This window comes from Sylvia atricapilla, chromosome 12 (assembly GCF_009819655.1).
Source record: "Sylvia atricapilla isolate bSylAtr1 chromosome 12, bSylAtr1.pri, whole genome shotgun sequence".
Lineage (NCBI taxonomy): Eukaryota > Metazoa > Chordata > Aves > Passeriformes > Sylviidae > Sylvia > Sylvia atricapilla.
The window spans coordinates 13,697,776-13,714,702 of record NC_089151.1 but is presented as its reverse complement, the minus strand read 5'-3'; the positions used below and the strand labels follow the sequence as shown (position 1 = coordinate 13,714,702).

Sequence of the window (16,927 nt, the reverse complement as noted above, 5' to 3'; positions counted from 1 at the left end):
TATGGGGTTACAACTTGGAGATTACGTAACACTTCACAGATAAGAACTACTTCCAGTAAATGTGCTGGCCAGCAGGACTCTGGCCCACCTGAATAGCAAAGGTTTGTCTGTTTGGATATAGAAACACTAAAGGCCTTTCTTCATCATGACCTGTTTTTAAGAAGCTGTAACTACTCTTCCTAAAACTTTTTTGTTCTTGTTGCAATTCTCTTTCAGGTTGTTTGTGTTAAGGGAAGAGTAAGACTGACTGCCTTCTGTTCCTGACTTCACATAACATGAATGGGCCATGCAAAAAGACAGTCTTTCAAAACACCCTGTTCCTCAAGTATATTTCAGCTCTTTTGCATACAAGCATACAGTGATTTCAGACCCCATGGAACTGGAGAGAAAGCCACTAATGCTTTATGGTAAGGCTCAGTACCTCAGAAGTTGAATGTGGCCTCTGGAGCCCATGCTTTCTTTACACTCCAATTGATTTTACTCGAGCAAACACTTGGCACCAGAGACTGGTTAAACGGTAGGAGTAACAGACTTCAGGATGTACAGAGATACAGACAACCTAAACTTTGCTCTGCTCTTCAAAGTGGTCCTGTTGATCAGCTTTCATTAATTATTTTCCTTTTTTCCCCCCTTACTTTTGGGATAGATCCCAGAAGGAAGCTAAAGGGGTGGAGCTGACTGCAGCTGTAGCTCTACACAAAAAAGCCATTTCTATACAGACAGCAACACATTCTGTTAACATCACACCATTCACACTTACAACAGGCAAGACAAAGACAAAAAGGTGTCAGTGCAATCGTTAAAGATATTAAAACTATTCTGAAAGAATACTGATGCTTGAGATAATTTCCAATATAAAAAACAGTGTAGGCTTCAGATCTTTAAAAGCATTCAAATCCCGATGAGAGCTGTGAATTTATAATTTCTCTTCCAACTGCCCCGCAGAGCATTTCCAGTCTGAAAGAGCAAATGGATTTTCCTGGATTTCCACGCCCTTCCCGGGAATCCCCACGGGCCCACGGCCGCCACCTGCTGGCAGCTGCTCCCACTCGCTGGTCTCCAACCGACAGGAATTCTGCCTTGGGAAAAAGGTCCTGGAAAAAGTCCTACCACACTGCTCAAAAGGGAGTGCTGCTTTAATAAGCAATTCAAGTGAGGCAGAAGATTTGGTTTTTTTTTTTTTTCATAGAAAATATTACTACAAACCTGTAGTAGTAGCAGTTTTTAATTTACCAAAACCTGGCATCTATTAGGAACAGAACATCCACAAAAATATCTTTGTTTATACAAATAAAATTAAGTTTTTAATATTCACAAAGTAGCATTTTTCTTCACATTGATAATTGTTAGTCAGAGCAGTCGTGATATAAAAGCTGTGTAAGCATTCAGTCAAGCACCATGGCAGACAGTGCATTAAGATCTCTCATGAACGGATGATCAAATAGTATTCGATCAATCTTCTGCCTTTGATCATAGTCAGGAAAGATTTTGATCAGGGCTTCTCTGAGCTGGACTGTTTCTGAGGCAGATCTCTGTGGTGGAATTGCTGGCCGAGGCTCAGTGCTCTGTTCCCGCGGAAGCCACGGCGATGAACCATCATCGTGCACTCTCCCTGCAGGCTGGCGGCTGCTGCTGCTCACTTCGGGGAGGAAGAAAGGCACCTCAGAATACTGGCCACTGCTCTGTAAAGCCTTCTGTGCTGACCAAGAATCTCTGTGGAACAAGATAAACAAAATTAATTAATTAAACTAAAGGAGATGCTAGCTGTAGCACTCTCTGTACATGAAAGAGAAAAGAGAAACGTGTACAACTTAAACTTCCCTGCTACTCAGCCACTTACTGACTGGAACCAAATGACAAGCATTCTTTCAAAGTGAAACAACACACGAGGTATAACAGTTCTTAATATGAATCTGGCACAACTAACATTAATATCACCCAGAGATAGCCTCAATATGCTGTGAGTCCTTTACTTGGCAGATTACAGCAACCGCCAAAAGCTGTTTTATAAAGGTATAGATAAAAGGATCCATTGAACACAGGTACACTGACGTGGAACATGCTGACAGACCAAAGGGGCTTCCAAGACTGCTTCACGAGACTATTCCTTGTGTACTTTTGCTCTGGACTGAGCTGTGCTCTTATTTAGATCAGGGCCTTGTTTCCCTTGTATGGTATCCTTAACAGGGCAATTAAGTAGTTTTAGCAGTCTCAGGATTGGAATACTCTTCCTTAATTAGTGAGATATCATTTCAGACTTTAAAAAGTTTTGCAACTCTATACACTGCTAGCACTACAAAATTTAAAGTTCAGTCAACTTCAGATGCCAGCAGATACCAGAGAAATATGAAGTGCAACTCATGTTACAGTCTGGTTTCCTACCACCAAGAGAAACAGTATCTAAGTTATAGAGCTCTATTTTAAAAGCATTTGGGTTATGACACCTCCCCTCCCTCAGCATGGAAAGGTTTTCTAATTGCTGAAGATCCCCCCAGTTTCTGATCTTTTTCCTGCTGCCATTTTTGCTTTCTGCATCATTTAACTCACGCAGAAAAGTCACAAGGAAGGAACAAAATTAACTTCTTGCACTGGCAGCTTTTCTCTGTTCTTCCTGCCTCTGCCCCCGCAAAAAACCCAACCCTAAACCAAACACCAAAGCCTAGTTCCAGTTCCAAGTTTACAGATAAGAAACCAAGCTCTTCTGTGGTCTTCTCAAAAGACTCTCTCCATTTCTACAATCATCACACTCACCTACCTCAGAACACTCTGTTTTCATTTTATTTCAGACACAGGCAGGTAAAACATGGTGTTCCAAATAACACCTCAAAGGTTTTGTACAAGAGCTTGAATACTTAGATTTCCTTCTGGAGTTCTAGCACTTGCTTTTTTAATGTCAACACACTCCAAATCAGCTTGTAATCTATGGTATAAAAATGTTCCACTTTCCTCAAATGTTTCCTCAAAAACAGATGAGATTCTTGCCTATTCTTTGTATTAATCCTTAAGCATAGCTTGCCTTTTCTATTGTCAATTTTTAAGTTAACTCTACTTGTTTTTAAAAGCCCTCTCAATACTCAGAATTATTAGCATTTCTAGTTCCTGAACCAGTGAAAGAACAGCATATTATTTTGTGCAAAACAGCAAACTAATTCTCAAATCTTGGCAGTTCATGCAAAGCAAATTCATACTTTGAATATGTGCACATTAATAAAGTACATTAATCTTAAATGAACAATATATGTTCATTAATATTTATAATTATTACTCAAATACTAACAGATTTAATAACAATGCCTCAAAAATTGTTCTGACAACAGTAAGATACCCTCAACCATGATGTTTCCCCTGTGACAAAAAAACCTGAGTGCAGAGTGTTTGTAGCACCTATTGTCCCACCATGAGGCAGTGACCAGCCAGGGTGTCCTAGATAAAGTCAGTGTAATTAACAACACATTTCCACATCTCTGACACCTCCAGGTGCTGTTAACACACCTCTGCAGGAAAGCCACCACAGTCAGACCTCAGAAGAAGCTTTTGTCATACTTATCTTAGTTCTCAGAGGGATCTTGATTAGAGGCAAATGGCACCAGCAGTTTCTGAACCAACAAGTAACAGGAAAATGTTGGGGTTGTTAAACTGCCACATGCTGCAGTGTTCCTGCTTAACTTCACTGCGCTTTACAGGTGTGTGAGTGAACCAGGAGAACAGTTTATTTCTAAAGTGAAGTAACTGTCAAACCAAAGTGAAAACAGTGTTTATACCTAGAACAGCCTTCACTTCGAAGGAAGTCATCTAATCTGGGTCCATTTCTTCCCAAAGGATCATCAGGAACCATAAATATGTCACCAGCAAAAGTGTACTGGAGCAACCTGCAAGAGAGTTCTTATAAATAACAAGGTATTACACCCTTGTTGTCCTTCACCTTTGTAGCACAGGATTAATTTCCTTAGAGTAGACACCACATCAGGAGTCCCTGAAGATTAAATAGTAGACCCTGTCAAAATAATTCCATGAGAGTTGTGAACTCTCCCTATTACACTGCAGAACACAGAACTTTGCTCCTTTTTTTTTTTTTTTTTTTTTCCTCAGCAACTGTTTTATGACAGAAAATTTGCAACAAGACCCTGGTGGAATTTTCTAGGTGATTAGAGATTTTCTGGTTGTCCTAACTCCCCTTTCTTGCAAGGATATTCAGCCATGTAGCTGAAATGCCTGTGTTCGCAGAAAGCCACACAACTAGCAAATATAGCATTAAATGTTTACAGTTAAGACATGAAACTGTTTTTCTGAACCATTTTGGGACAGGTACAAATCTGCATTGAAAAAACCCCCACAATTCGACTGAAATTTGTCTGCAAGGAGAAGATTTGGTACAGTGGAATTTCCCTAGAAGTAAAACTAATAGCAGATGTTAACACAAGCTCTTAAAAACCCACAGACTCGAGATGTCATGCCAAGTGTTCTGGCCAAAGTTCTGTGAGAGAACAGAACCTGACTTGGGTAGAATTCACTCAAGAAATGATGTAAATGCCTACATGATTATCCAGCATCAGCTGCACAGCAATATGGTCAGTCTCACAGCTATATTGTGAGAATCCAGGGCAAGTTTTTAGTCACTTATTTCATTAGAGCTACACTGATTCCAGCCACTTTAACAGATGTACCCTCATGGGATGTCAGGGACACTGAAGGATTAGAGGGAAATTTCACTAACAGAAGATCACACCTTAGCAGTAAAACAACTGGATTTAAGTGAAACGGAAAAAATAAAATCCCAAACACCAAAACCCAACAAACTAATAAAGAAAGAAGAAGAAACAAACAGAAACAAAGTCCACAAGATAAAGCAGGGATATTTGGTGACTAACTGAACTCATCTAAACCCAAACAACAACATTTGCAGAGAAATGGCTCCATGGATATGCTACAAGTGTTCATTTCCTTCTGTGCCAATCTGTCCCACTTGAGTAAAGAGCAATTGAATCTGAACAACTGAAAGTGACACTGTACATCCTCATCAGCTATCGTGTCTCCCTGAGCCTTCAGACAAGAGAGGCTGTGAAAATGACTGCTCAAACAAGGTCCAACACCAGCCTTCAGAGTGACACGTGTGCTGTTACACCAAGCTCCTGCTTATGTGAGCAACTAACACACAGATATGACAGAATATATGAATAACAGAGCTATTAGACTACTCAACACATGACTGTAAGGCCATGAATCACCACAGTGAATCACAGAGTACTTTATTTGGATCTACCAGAATTGCATGACAGATTAATTAAAGACAGCAAAACCCCACATGTAGGTAGAGTGCCTACAAAAGGACAGACATCCTTTTCAGATTTCACAGAAATTTAATAATTACCTTTTTTGAATAATTTCTCTCCAGGCAAATGATTCTGTCACAAATTCTCTGAAGTTATCATTAGTCACAATAATACCTCCAGTTTTAGCAGCAAGATGTAATAAAAACCTGCAAGATTAATTTCAAAGATCACTAAGAGAGTTAGTTTTGCTGAAAACAATCCAAAGATCTAGAAAATGAAACATTTCATCATCCAAAAGTAATCTATCTGCATGAAAACAAGCACCTCAATTACCAGGAAATTACTCTGCTGTTACCCACCTTAAACTTACAAGGTTTGGGTAGCATGCATTTATCTACTGCAGCAGTCTTCATGGGAGGTTTTCTTCTCCATTAAAAAACCAAACAAACAAACCCACGCAAGCAAAAGCTCCCAAACTCCATGATCTAAATATTTGCATAGGTAAATGGCTTGCTCTATGAAACAGTACAGTATTTATTACACAATCCAACACAAACTCATTTCCATACACTTTTTTTACTCAGCATTAATGTCTGTGGTCTGTAAGTCAGTGTTCTGCATGTTAGTTGTTTGCTCTGTCAACACTTCTTAAAAATCCTTCTGTTAAATAAGTTATGACAAAACATAACTATTGATTTATTAAGAAAAAAACCTGTTTGCTTTCTTTTATAATGTCTCTGAAAATGTATTTGGTGCCATTTGAAACTATTTTAGCCACAAGATAATGGATGGTGTCCTTTTAAAGGGAAGTGCATGCTTTTAACAAAAGTGCAAATATGTTATTATAACACTTATTTCCACAATAATCTCAGCTGTACTCCCAGAACATTTAATATGAAATATTAATGAAATATGCAGGGAATATATAAAACATTAGTGAAGTATTAGGAAACTCTCACAACACAGACTCCTAAAGCCTACTGTGCCTTGCTCACTGACAGCTGATCCCCACATTTTGAAGCTGATCTTTGATAGTCAAAGGAACTTGGAAGTTCACTGGCTTACACAGGATTACAAATACACTGCTCCAAACACACAGCAAGGTCTGTGTGCTAGCAAGGCATCTAGGAGAAAATGGGGCTAAATAGTATCTAGCAGCAGCTGCTTTATGCCCCAAGCATAAAAGACAATTCAGGGACAGATGATGAACAGAAAAGCATAAAAACAGGACTGAAAGATAAAATCCTTCAGACTGTTTTTTTTTTTTTTCCAATTGCCATGAAAATTTGTAGTTCTCCATGACTTTCTGAATACATGGTAGTGTTTCCTACAAGAGTGATATAATGTAGAACTCAGTCTTAAGTTGGATGCATAGCTCTGTCTAGAGAGGTTGCAGAACTAGCTAATAGAACTGCTCATGAAATATTAAGCTTTTACAAAAATTAGTCAGCTGTTTAGGAAGACTTTATGTATATTCTGTACCTGTCATCGTGAGCAGCAATTCTTGCTCCTAAAACCATCCTTGCAGGGGTTAAAGACAATATTCCAACATCCTCGAGCTGTGTTAAGAAATTCTGCTCTGTTAAAACATGATTTGACAATTAGTCTGAGATATAATTAGCAGAGAGACAATGGGCTATCTTTGTACCAGTTAAGCTATAGAAATGACATTGATAGCTGAAGAATTGCTCATACTATAAAAATGGGGAAGAAGAGATCAAAACTAGAAATTAAAGAGCAAACCAAAAACAACCCAAAAAGGCCTCCTCTGATGGCACACCTGTCAGCCTAAACAGCATCTCAGGGTCTCTCACACTGTGTGTGGAACCCCAATTAATCATGCTGAGCAGCCAGATTCCTGCTCAACATTTGATGAAACATTCCTTCGCCATTTATTCTTTGCAGAAGTACCCAAAGAAATAGTTACAGTCTGGTTTGATTAAGGAAACATTAGGAAACGTCCCTCACCTGTAATGGAAGGGTCACGTCTTGTTCTCCACTGTGGAACAAACACAGTAATATTTCTGTGGCCACGTTTCCAAAAGTAGTCAACAGCTATTGCAATTCCTCGACAGGAGAAGAATTTCCTTAGACCATGACTGAGGGTGAAACAAAAATAAGGGAGATTAAATTCACTAAGGTTTTACTGCCAGGAAAACAAAGAAAATGGAACAAAAACCTTGCAAAGTGAAGCTGGAAGTCCCACAAAGAGCCTCAGGAAAAGAAGACAGGAAGGTGGTTCTAAATGGAAAGAGTTGTTCAGTGAAAGAAAAGGACAGATACATCACTTTGCAATTTTATAGCTCAGTCTCCTTTCAGTTTCCTGGGCACGACAACAATGGAGTAATCAGAAGTGGGTTTAGCTTTAAAAAAGAGGCCCATAGTGATGGTTCTGAACATTACTGAGTACAGATTAAAACTATAGCAATCCAATATTGTAGTAGTTCCAAATACAGTCCTACTACAAAATAGAACACCTTTGGTTCAACTGATTACCAATGATTACACCTGAACGGCTCTCTGAAAATTATTAGTGCATCCTCTCCCTTCATTTCAACAATCTGAACAATTGAAGCAAAATAATGAAATTTCTTTGAAGAAATATTTTCAAAACATTGTATTTTGGCAATTATCTTTTTTTTCTGTTTTAACATATAAGATGTTCATAATCTGTTTTTACAACCCCCTTAAGCGGTTTTCCAGAAAAACTGCCTAAAATGAGGGGACACAAACATTTGAATTGATAACCCTGTGAGGCCCTTCCCAACTGGAATTATCCCAAATACTCTATTTGCCTATTTAACATATGGCAAAATTAACTGTCTAACCAGACTCCAGCATTTGCATAGAGGCTACACTTAGACAAAACAAAGATATGATTCCCTAGAAAAGACATGCTGATTGAGCACCGATGGCATGAACAGCCAAAGCATTTCTTGCAAAATAAGTACAATCTATGTTTTGAATTAAATGCCAAATCACTACAAAGTACTTTTAACAATAAGTGAGCAAGTGGTAACCCTCTTTCAAACCAGTTTCCCAAATAATAGGCAAGTGTATTATAAGCCCTAATAGTAAGCCCTGTTACTTTTGAACAGAATCTTATCTTTAAACCCTAGTTTAAACTACCAAGAAATCTCCCAACATAATGGTCTTTAAAAGATTTCCGTGGAAATACTTTACAGTCAAACTCAGTCTTTAGTAGCATTCATTTATCCTTTTCAAATTTTGTAAATTCTTTAAAAAACATGTTTACCAAATTTTATATCTATTAAGGTTCTCTGAATCTGGAGAGGAATTCTTTATGTAGAAAGACAGAAAAGGCTTTTGGGACATAAACTTTAAATGCAGCCATCATCCCACTAATTTAAGTTAGGCATCCTACTCATTAATTTGGAAAACTCTGTTAAATATTTTCAATGAATTAATGATTCTCAACTGGACTGCAAGAAATGCAGAGGTCTCAATATTCATGTCAAAATGCATGCTCTCTCTGCTTGTTCATCCTCCTGTTTCAGAGCTCCAAGCTGGGTGAACTACAGTGTAGTTTTTTAAGTGTTTTGAAGCTTAGAAAAGCAGCTCCTGATTTGTCTGGAATGATCACAAAGTCCTGCTTTGCTACAATTTAAAAAAGCATGCAAATAGAAGCAATTTATCAAATAACATGTAGAATTAATGTAAGCTATAATAACATGAACAAATATGTCACTGCTAAACTAAACTAAACATTAAATACTTAAACTGAGTTAGATAAACACCTGAAGGGACAGCAAATCACCACAGCAAGGTGGTCATTTCAAGATACCCATCTCAGAGACTGCATCTGTTCTCCAAATGCCATTGCAAATGCTGGTTTTGCCTGTCCCAGTTCTTTAAAATCCTGTGAAGACCCTCCAAAGGTAGTTCCTAAATTAAACAAAAATCATAAGCAGCACAAAGCAGCAAAGAGCAGGTTGCCTTCTGGGACATGTAACATTTTCCCTTTTGTTTGTAACTAAAGTAAATACTATCGCAAATAAGTGGTTTGGCTACTTAAACACTGTCAAAGCTATTGCCAAAGGTAGGGTTTGATATGAATTTATGAAAATACGGCTTCACAGAGTTTGGTGGCAATATTCACTCTTGTGAAGAGTAAGTTCATTATTTACTGCACAGACGAAGGCAGACAAAGATCAAGTTAGAATCAGTCTGATTTACAGAGAAGCCAGGAATGCAGAAGGGGGTGAGGGTGCAAAGCATATGGATGCAAAGATAAGGGTGCAAAAGGGTTTAGCAGCACTTAATTATCCAGTTCTTTAACATTTACAAAGCAATTCCACAGGGCTCACTACAGCTATAACAACAACTTAACTGCAGATCTGAGGCAGTAACATTCAGATCGTGATCAACTCACACACACACAGGTACACAATGTGAACACCTAATTTCTCTGTGCCTAAAGGTACTCGTCAAAAAATTCCATTCAGCGTCAGTGAAATGCTCACAGGAAGTCTCTTTGCATTTCCCAAGAGGCAAGGCTCACACCTCGGGAAGTGTGGAGAGCTGTGTGGGAGCTTTGCTGCCAGCAGCAGTCCTCTGAGTATCACAGAGGTGAGGATTTGGGAGCTCTGAGCAGTGCCCCACTCGAGGAAGGTGCTGGCACAGCTGCTGAGCCCCAGGGGAGCTCCAAGGGCCCCACCCAGCACTGGGTGACTGACTTTGGCCAGCAGTAAGTGTCTCTGGCCACAACCCAACCCAGTAACTCCTGGGCTTTCCTCCCTGAAGGCCAGGAACAATGGTGCCCCTCCACTTGGGCTATGATTCAGGTAAATGGTTTACCAAGGCTTCAAAGGATAATTGCTTACCCTTTGTTTCCTGACTTCTTTGGGCACTTCATGTTTCTGATTGGATGCACCACCACAAGTACATATTATTTACAAGCTATTCTAGGAAGATATAATTCCATTCAATTATTCTTTCATTCTGAGTTTCTTCCACATTGTAATAAAATATTAAATTACCCAACAACTGGATATTGCACTCTGCCCTCAAAAGGCCAGTTTTCAGCATACAAAACCAGGTAATTTTAAAAAATACTTGTGTGCGGCTGGGTAAACTCTAGGTGTTCTCTCATTCCACAAGCACCCTGAGACAATGTGATAACAGATCAACATCTTGCACATGTCAAAAGAAAAAATTCTACAACTGTTGCAGTTTTCTGGACTTATGACACGAGGGAAGCCATGATTCAGAAACCCATATAGCATTAGTCTAAGCATGTGGGTGATGCATTAATACCCACACCCTCATCAAAAAAGAGGGCCAAAAGAATCCAGAACCAGCACAGGCAGGGAAGCAGTTCTCAAGGTATTAAAAAGTAAAATTGAGAACTATTCAAAGCAATTTTGCAAACAACTCTTCACTTTATAAATGCAAGAAACTAGTGAGGTGTTACTTAGCCCAGAGGGAGGCTGCAGAATACCTACATGATCAAACCAACAGGCCCTCAAGCATTGATAATTTAGTAGGACAAGAGAATATCAAAATGGTTCTGCTATTTTGAGGCAGCTGTGCCCTTTACATTGCATAACCAGTTTTCATTTGGTTGGGCAGAAGGCACCAGGTGTTATATAACCTTCTTGGGGACTGATGTCAATAGCACCCAGCTACTATGCCCCACTCCAGTGTGGGGTGTGTGCAGGGCAGTCCACTGGGCTGCATGAAGGAAAAATTGGAACCTCAGTAATGCACATTTAGAGTTGGTAAACATACATATATACATTTGCAAAAAAATAACAGGATCCAAGCACTAATATGCAATGCTGTTACAGAAGAAATATGTCACTACTAGATAAGAACCTCCACTTTAAAACTACAAGATGTTAAGAGCACAAACCCCCCCCCCCCTAAACCACTTAAGCTGACAATAATTTAACCCCATTGTTAGGCACTGGCAAAGCAAATTAAACTTCATGCATAACACTGATTGCAACAGAGCAAAGCTTGCCCTGAGATTACTTCTGACTGAAGTGTTAGAACTAGCTGAACACTAGTGGTTCAAATCAGATTACTCAGAAATGGCACAGCTGAGTGTACAGGACACCAAAACCCTGGCTAGTGAAACCTTAACACATGCCATTGCAATCTCTTAGCCCCCATTTCATCTGGAAGTTCACTGAACAGTTAATAAAGGGATAGCTGAAAAGAACAATACTTACGAGATTGCAACATTGCTTCCATCAATAATGATGTGTTTTAAATATGGTTTTCCAGGTTCGTTTATCAACTCCAGTTTGTATGGCTTCTTCAGAGAGTCCAAAAACCTTTGAACTCCAGTAACTGAATGGTCTGGATGTGGGCCCACTGCGTCTCTGTCTGGATTTGATGGGTGTTTTTGTGAAGACTGTAACTGGTCTGGGACAGGACTGTCACAATGAGAGGTTTGGGAAAGGTGCTGGTGGAGAGGCCTTTCTTGAGAAGAGCTGCAGTGTCCCAGCTGCTCCTCAGAACCAGGGCGGCTGTTCTGTGCAGTTGAGGGCCCTGCAAATTTTTGCTGAAATGCAGTTTTACTCTTACTTGTGATATGCTGCATGTCTGAGCCCCCTCTGGCGACAAAGCCAACATCTTTTAGAGCTCCTGCTTGCACAGTGCTGAAAGCTACCTCACCATCAGTTTCTGTATTGCTTGACCTTGAGTTGTGATTTTTACCAGGGCCATAAACATCTCTCTCTTTATAGCACAGAACTGAATTTTTGCTGGTAGGAGGAGATGATTTGCATACCAATTTATGCATTTTATCTTCTGCACCAACCTGTGCGTCTGGAGCACCTCTTACTTTGTGATATTCATTTTTTGTCTCCTTTAAAATAGGACCCGATTTAAGTGGACTTTTATTCCTAGAAGCGCCTTTGTCTTCTAGATTTTGTGAATTATTGACATTATTTCCTAAAGGAAGATTGACAGTTGTAGGCTTTTGAGATGACTGTTCGTGTTCTTTTTTAAGCTTTAAGTTTTCCTTTTCAATTTCTTCTAGCAATATTAATGGTTCCACAGATTGTCCTAGGATACCAATAACCTTTTCTACAATAGTTTGGGAATACCCCATTGTTCTGAAGAAGTTCACAAGAATCTTATATTCCATTTCCTCAGTGAGAGCATCACCCTCTCTAAGGCAGTAAGTAGGACCATCTGATTCATTGCAGCTGTCCAAAACCAGATCAATAACTGCATCAGGAGCTGAAGGATTCTTGTGTAAAGCAGATGCCACTTGCTCATCATTTTCCAAAGATAAATGCTTCTTAGGGAGCCTTTCCTCCGCATCAGAAGACCTTCTTTTACATGATTGCCTCTCTTTACAGGCCACTGCCTCTAACAGAGGGCCCTTTATGGGAACAAACCTTGTTTCAGAAGCATCAGAAAACACGGTGTCCATTTGCTTTGTAAGCTCAGTTACAGGTGTGCCAGCATTTCTTCTTGCTTCCTCCCCATCTGCCCTTCCATCTCTGTTTGCAGCAATGACTTTGGAGGTGCTGTTTTGTCCAAGCTGCTGTGGGCTTTCAGAGTCTGTGAGATCTATGATATTAGTCTCCCCTTTAGAAACATCAGTTTGGGTCAGAGCTAGGAGTTCTCTTTTTAGTGCACTAGGCAAAATCAGTAAATCCATTGTATACTTATCAGCATGTGCTTCCACAAATTGCCTGAACTGCTTCTTAATCTCTGGTTCGTTGTCATTTAATAAGCTTTCATTATTCTCAAAAAGCTTCACAAACTGCTGCACGTGACTTTGAGCCATAACAACAGCTTCTGCACCCCCCTTAATACTGAGCAATCCCATTTCCAGCACTGTTACATCAGCACAGGTATCCTGAATAAGGCTGTTGAGGAACAGGCTCTGTGCACCAACGAAGATGCAGTGCATGTCCTTTGGGTAATACTCCTTTTCTTCTAGCTCAGGTTCACACAGTCCCTTGACGTACTCCTAAGAGGAGAAAGAGAGCAGAGTGAATAGCTGTGAAAACCTAATATACTCAGTTGGTTTTTATTAGGTCAGTAATGGACAGAAACATTAGAAAATAAAGCAAACTTAGCATAAGTGATGTGAAAAAGTAAACACTGCCAGTAAACAGGACAATAGAAATAAACCACCAATATCTAAAATTATTTTTAAATAGATTTCATAGAAGGTTCTCTTTTATATTATCTTATTTATACATGATAGTAACAGATAACTTTGTAGATCGAACAGTTTAAAAGACTGACAGATTTATTTTCCCATCCCCATTCTTTGGTCAAAGAGAGTTTTTCATCAATAAATGCCTTTCACTAGAGTTCTACTTAGTTCATAAACCTGAACTTCTAAAAAGTTTCAAAGTACATTTCCTAAGGCCAATCACACCAGCAGCCATCCTGTATTTTTGCTACTAAGAAAACACCACACTCCAGATACTTCTGTGTTTCCTGAAGTTCAGGTTTTTCAAACTTAAAAAAAAAAAAAAAAAAAAAAATTTAAACCCCAGTGCCACTTCTGCCACCTGTAAGCTGCTACAGGTAAATCCACTATACTACCCTGTTTTAAATGTGTCAAGAGTGCAAAACTCTGTCAATACAGTAAACTATTTATTCTTTCAGATAGCATTATTTTTCCCAAACTGCCTCTTTCTGTGAGGCACTTCACTCTTTAGAAGTGAAACCAGCTTCTAAGCTGCAGTCAATGTATTTGCAGAACCCCAAGTATACCACGTTTTATAATCTGCATTTACTCTCAAACATTAATTATTTGAAATGGAAGTGAGAACCAACACAAGGTAGTGAATAACACATCATTTCCTGTCACCTCAAGTTACATCATCACGGGTACCAAGGCAGGCTGCCTCAGGAGCACACACTGCGTCCTCACCAAAACCCACAGGCTTACTCTCCACCCCAGACTGCTTTTGCAGAGCAACAAGAAAACATAATTGGTGGAAAGGATACTCTATATCTAGGAACTTTTTTTTAAAAACTACGCAGCAGTGGAGAATGTATACATTGTATGTATACATTATATGTCTATGTATACATGATGAAGTAAAACACCACCAAACCTCTCAACAGAAGATGAGCAATTTTTTATACTTTCTAGTCAATAATTCCTCCAGACTGTGTCTGAAAACTGCTCTACCTATAACAGAAATCAAGGTTCTCATACCCTTTAAAGTATTAAGAGTAGAAAACATTTTTTATCTTGTTAAGAAAAGCAGCAGTTAGAAAACTGAAATCTTGTGCTATTTATTTCTTGTGCTTTAATCTCCTGGAAAAAATGGGAAGTTGCACTGCAGATGCCTGGAGAATAGCTACCTGTAACAGTTTCTGGATTCTCTGAGCCCAGGCAAATTGGTTTAGAGTAGGTTTCAGAGTCAAATAATACAAACCCTTATACATTAATAGTATTTTCTACAACTCATAGTAAGGAAGTGCAGTACGTGTCGAGAAACACGTGCACGGCACAGTTAAGGAATCAAGGTTTTGAAAGCAGGCTGCCAAGTCGGAAATCTGTCACAAAACACATGCTCCGGATCCCCACTAACACCCAAGTGCAGTTACACAAACACACCAACCAACGCCCGTATATCGAGATTCGGGGCTGAACGGGACCTTCAGCCTAGCGACTGCTCACACCAAAATCCTCATCACATGATTCAAACAGCTGTACTTGCCAGGTTCGTTATGAGTAATATCAATTTCAGCATTACTGCTGAGAAAGTCCCCCCCAAAGGTTAGTTGTGCAAGACCTTTAACACGTGAGAAGACATTTCACAGCAACTGTGGTCCCCTCTGAGACACAACCTGCATCCGCGTCAGAGCTGGGTTAAAATGAGAACTCTCTGCTCCAGACTGCTGAAGCTGTTCAGGTCTGACAATTTTTACAAGGAAATGTTAGCTGCGTTAAGCTTTACTAACAGCTTTGCTAACGAGCTGCTAAACGCCACAGAATATGAGAAGTCCGTAAGGCAAAACACGGCAACGCCCAAACAACTCCGAGGAATTTCCTGACTTCAGGAGGAAGAAGGAAAGCGAAACATTTCAACCTCGCTTTAAAACAAATCTCGGCCCATCCTCACACCGGTGCTACCCCTCAGCTACTTTATTTATGGACTATTTCATAACACGGTGCCCGTGAACTTTGCACTTGCCAGCGGAGCTGCTCCGCTGTATTCCCCACGCTTATGTCAACACGGCCGGAGACTCCCTGGCACCGGGCACACGCCCACCTGCCAAAGCAGCGCCGCTCGTTTCCTCCTGGGGCGCTCGGCTTCTCCCCACCCTTTCCTCCCCCAGGCCGGGCCCCGGCCGTGCCGGTCCGGCGGGGCCTGTCCGCCCGCAACCCCGCGGCCCGGCCCGTACCTTGGCGCTGCTCACGGCCTTGGCGCAGCCCTCCAGCTGCACCCAGATCCTGGCACTGGCGTTGGGTGCCGGCAGCGCGGGCCGCCAGTCCCCCTGCGCCCCCAGCACGGCCAGCCGCACCTCGAACAAGCCCTCGATGCGGCCCCGGCTGCGCTCCAGGAGGCGGCTCTTCTCGGCGGGGACGGTGAACTCATCCACCCTGGGCCCCAGCGCGGAGCCGTGCGGTGTCCGGGGGGCCGCCATCAACGCGGGGAGCGCAATCCCATCGCACCGGGAACAGCGACACCGGGAAACACCGCCGCGATCTCCCGCGTCATCGGCCCGCGACGGCTCCTGGCGGTGCCCGCCCGCCGCCGCGCCGCCATGGGTAGCACCGGCGGCCTAGCCCCGCCCCATCCCGGCCTAGCCCCGCCCCCAGCCCGGCCTAGCCCCGCCCCAGCCCGGCCTAGCCCCGCCCCCAGCCCGGCATAGCCCCTCCCCAGCCCCGCCTAGCCCCGCCCCAGCCCCTGCTCCAGCCCGACATAGCCCCGCCCCCAGCCCGACATAGCCCCGCCCCCAGCCCGACATAGCCCCGCCCCCAGCAGTGTGCGCGGGGCCGTCCCGCCCCCTGAGGGCGGCAGGGCGGGGCCAGCGCGGTGGGCGGGGCCGGGCCGGCGGGGCCATCCCCGGCACTCGGCGCTGCGCGGCTCCTGGGCAGGCCTGCAGCATCCTCACTGCACACCGCTCTGGGCAGTCTGTGCCCGTGCGCAGTCACTGCACACCAGAGAAGTTCTTCCTCGTATTCAGGTGGAACTTCCTATGCATCAGTTTCACCACCGAGCGGAGCCTGGTCCGTCCTCTTGGCAAGCCCTCTTTAGGTATTTATACACATTCATGAGGTCCCGTCTCAGTCTGTTCCCGAGGCTGCACAGGCCCAGCTCCCTCAGCCTTTCCTCGCAGGACAGGTGCTTCAGTGCCTTGAGCAGCTCTGTCCGCTCCGGGGGCCCGCTCCAGCAGCGGCAGTGCCCGGCATTCCCCGTCTCTGGCGCTGAGGAGCCCGGAGCCCTCCCGCTCCCTCCATCCCCGCCCCGGTGATTGTGTCCCCACCTCCCGGTGGTTCCCCGCCCCTCGGCTGCTCTCCCCGCTGTGTGTGTTGCGGGAGAGGGCGGGCGGTCCCCGCGCCCGTGTCGCTGTTATCGCCCGGCGCACCCCCGGCGGCCGCTCCCCGCGGTCACAGCCGGGGGCTCCCGGGAACCCTTGGTCTGACACAGCCTTGGCACAAACAGGTCCGGTACCGTCTACCTGGAGTGCATCTA

General features: G+C 42.5%; 1 protein-coding gene across 3 annotated transcripts; it reads right to left on the bottom strand.

The window, feature by feature from the left end:
• Positions 1 to 1,207: 1,207 nt before the first annotated feature.
• On the bottom strand, positions 1,208 to 16,020 carry N4BP1 (NEDD4 binding protein 1). 3 transcript variants are annotated; one of them, XM_066327892.1, is made up of 7 exons: positions 15,633 to 16,020; positions 11,468 to 13,227; positions 7,239 to 7,369; positions 6,753 to 6,849; positions 5,369 to 5,476; positions 3,762 to 3,869; positions 1,208 to 1,713 (listed from the first exon to the last, which is right to left on the bottom strand). In XM_066327892.1, exons 1-7 carry the CDS (start codon positions 15,873 to 15,875, stop codon positions 1,386 to 1,388), a joined length of 2,775 nt encoding a protein of 924 aa, XP_066183989.1. In that variant the 5' UTR covers positions 15,876 to 16,020; the 3' UTR covers positions 1,208 to 1,385. The 3 variants fall into 3 exon arrangements, with proteins under 3 accessions (XP_066183989.1, XP_066183991.1, XP_066183990.1); XM_066327894.1 differs by lacking the exon at positions 15,633 to 16,020 and adding an exon at positions 14,083 to 15,493; XM_066327893.1 differs by lacking the exon at positions 3,762 to 3,869.
• Between the last annotated feature and the right edge of the window lie 907 nt (positions 16,021 to 16,927).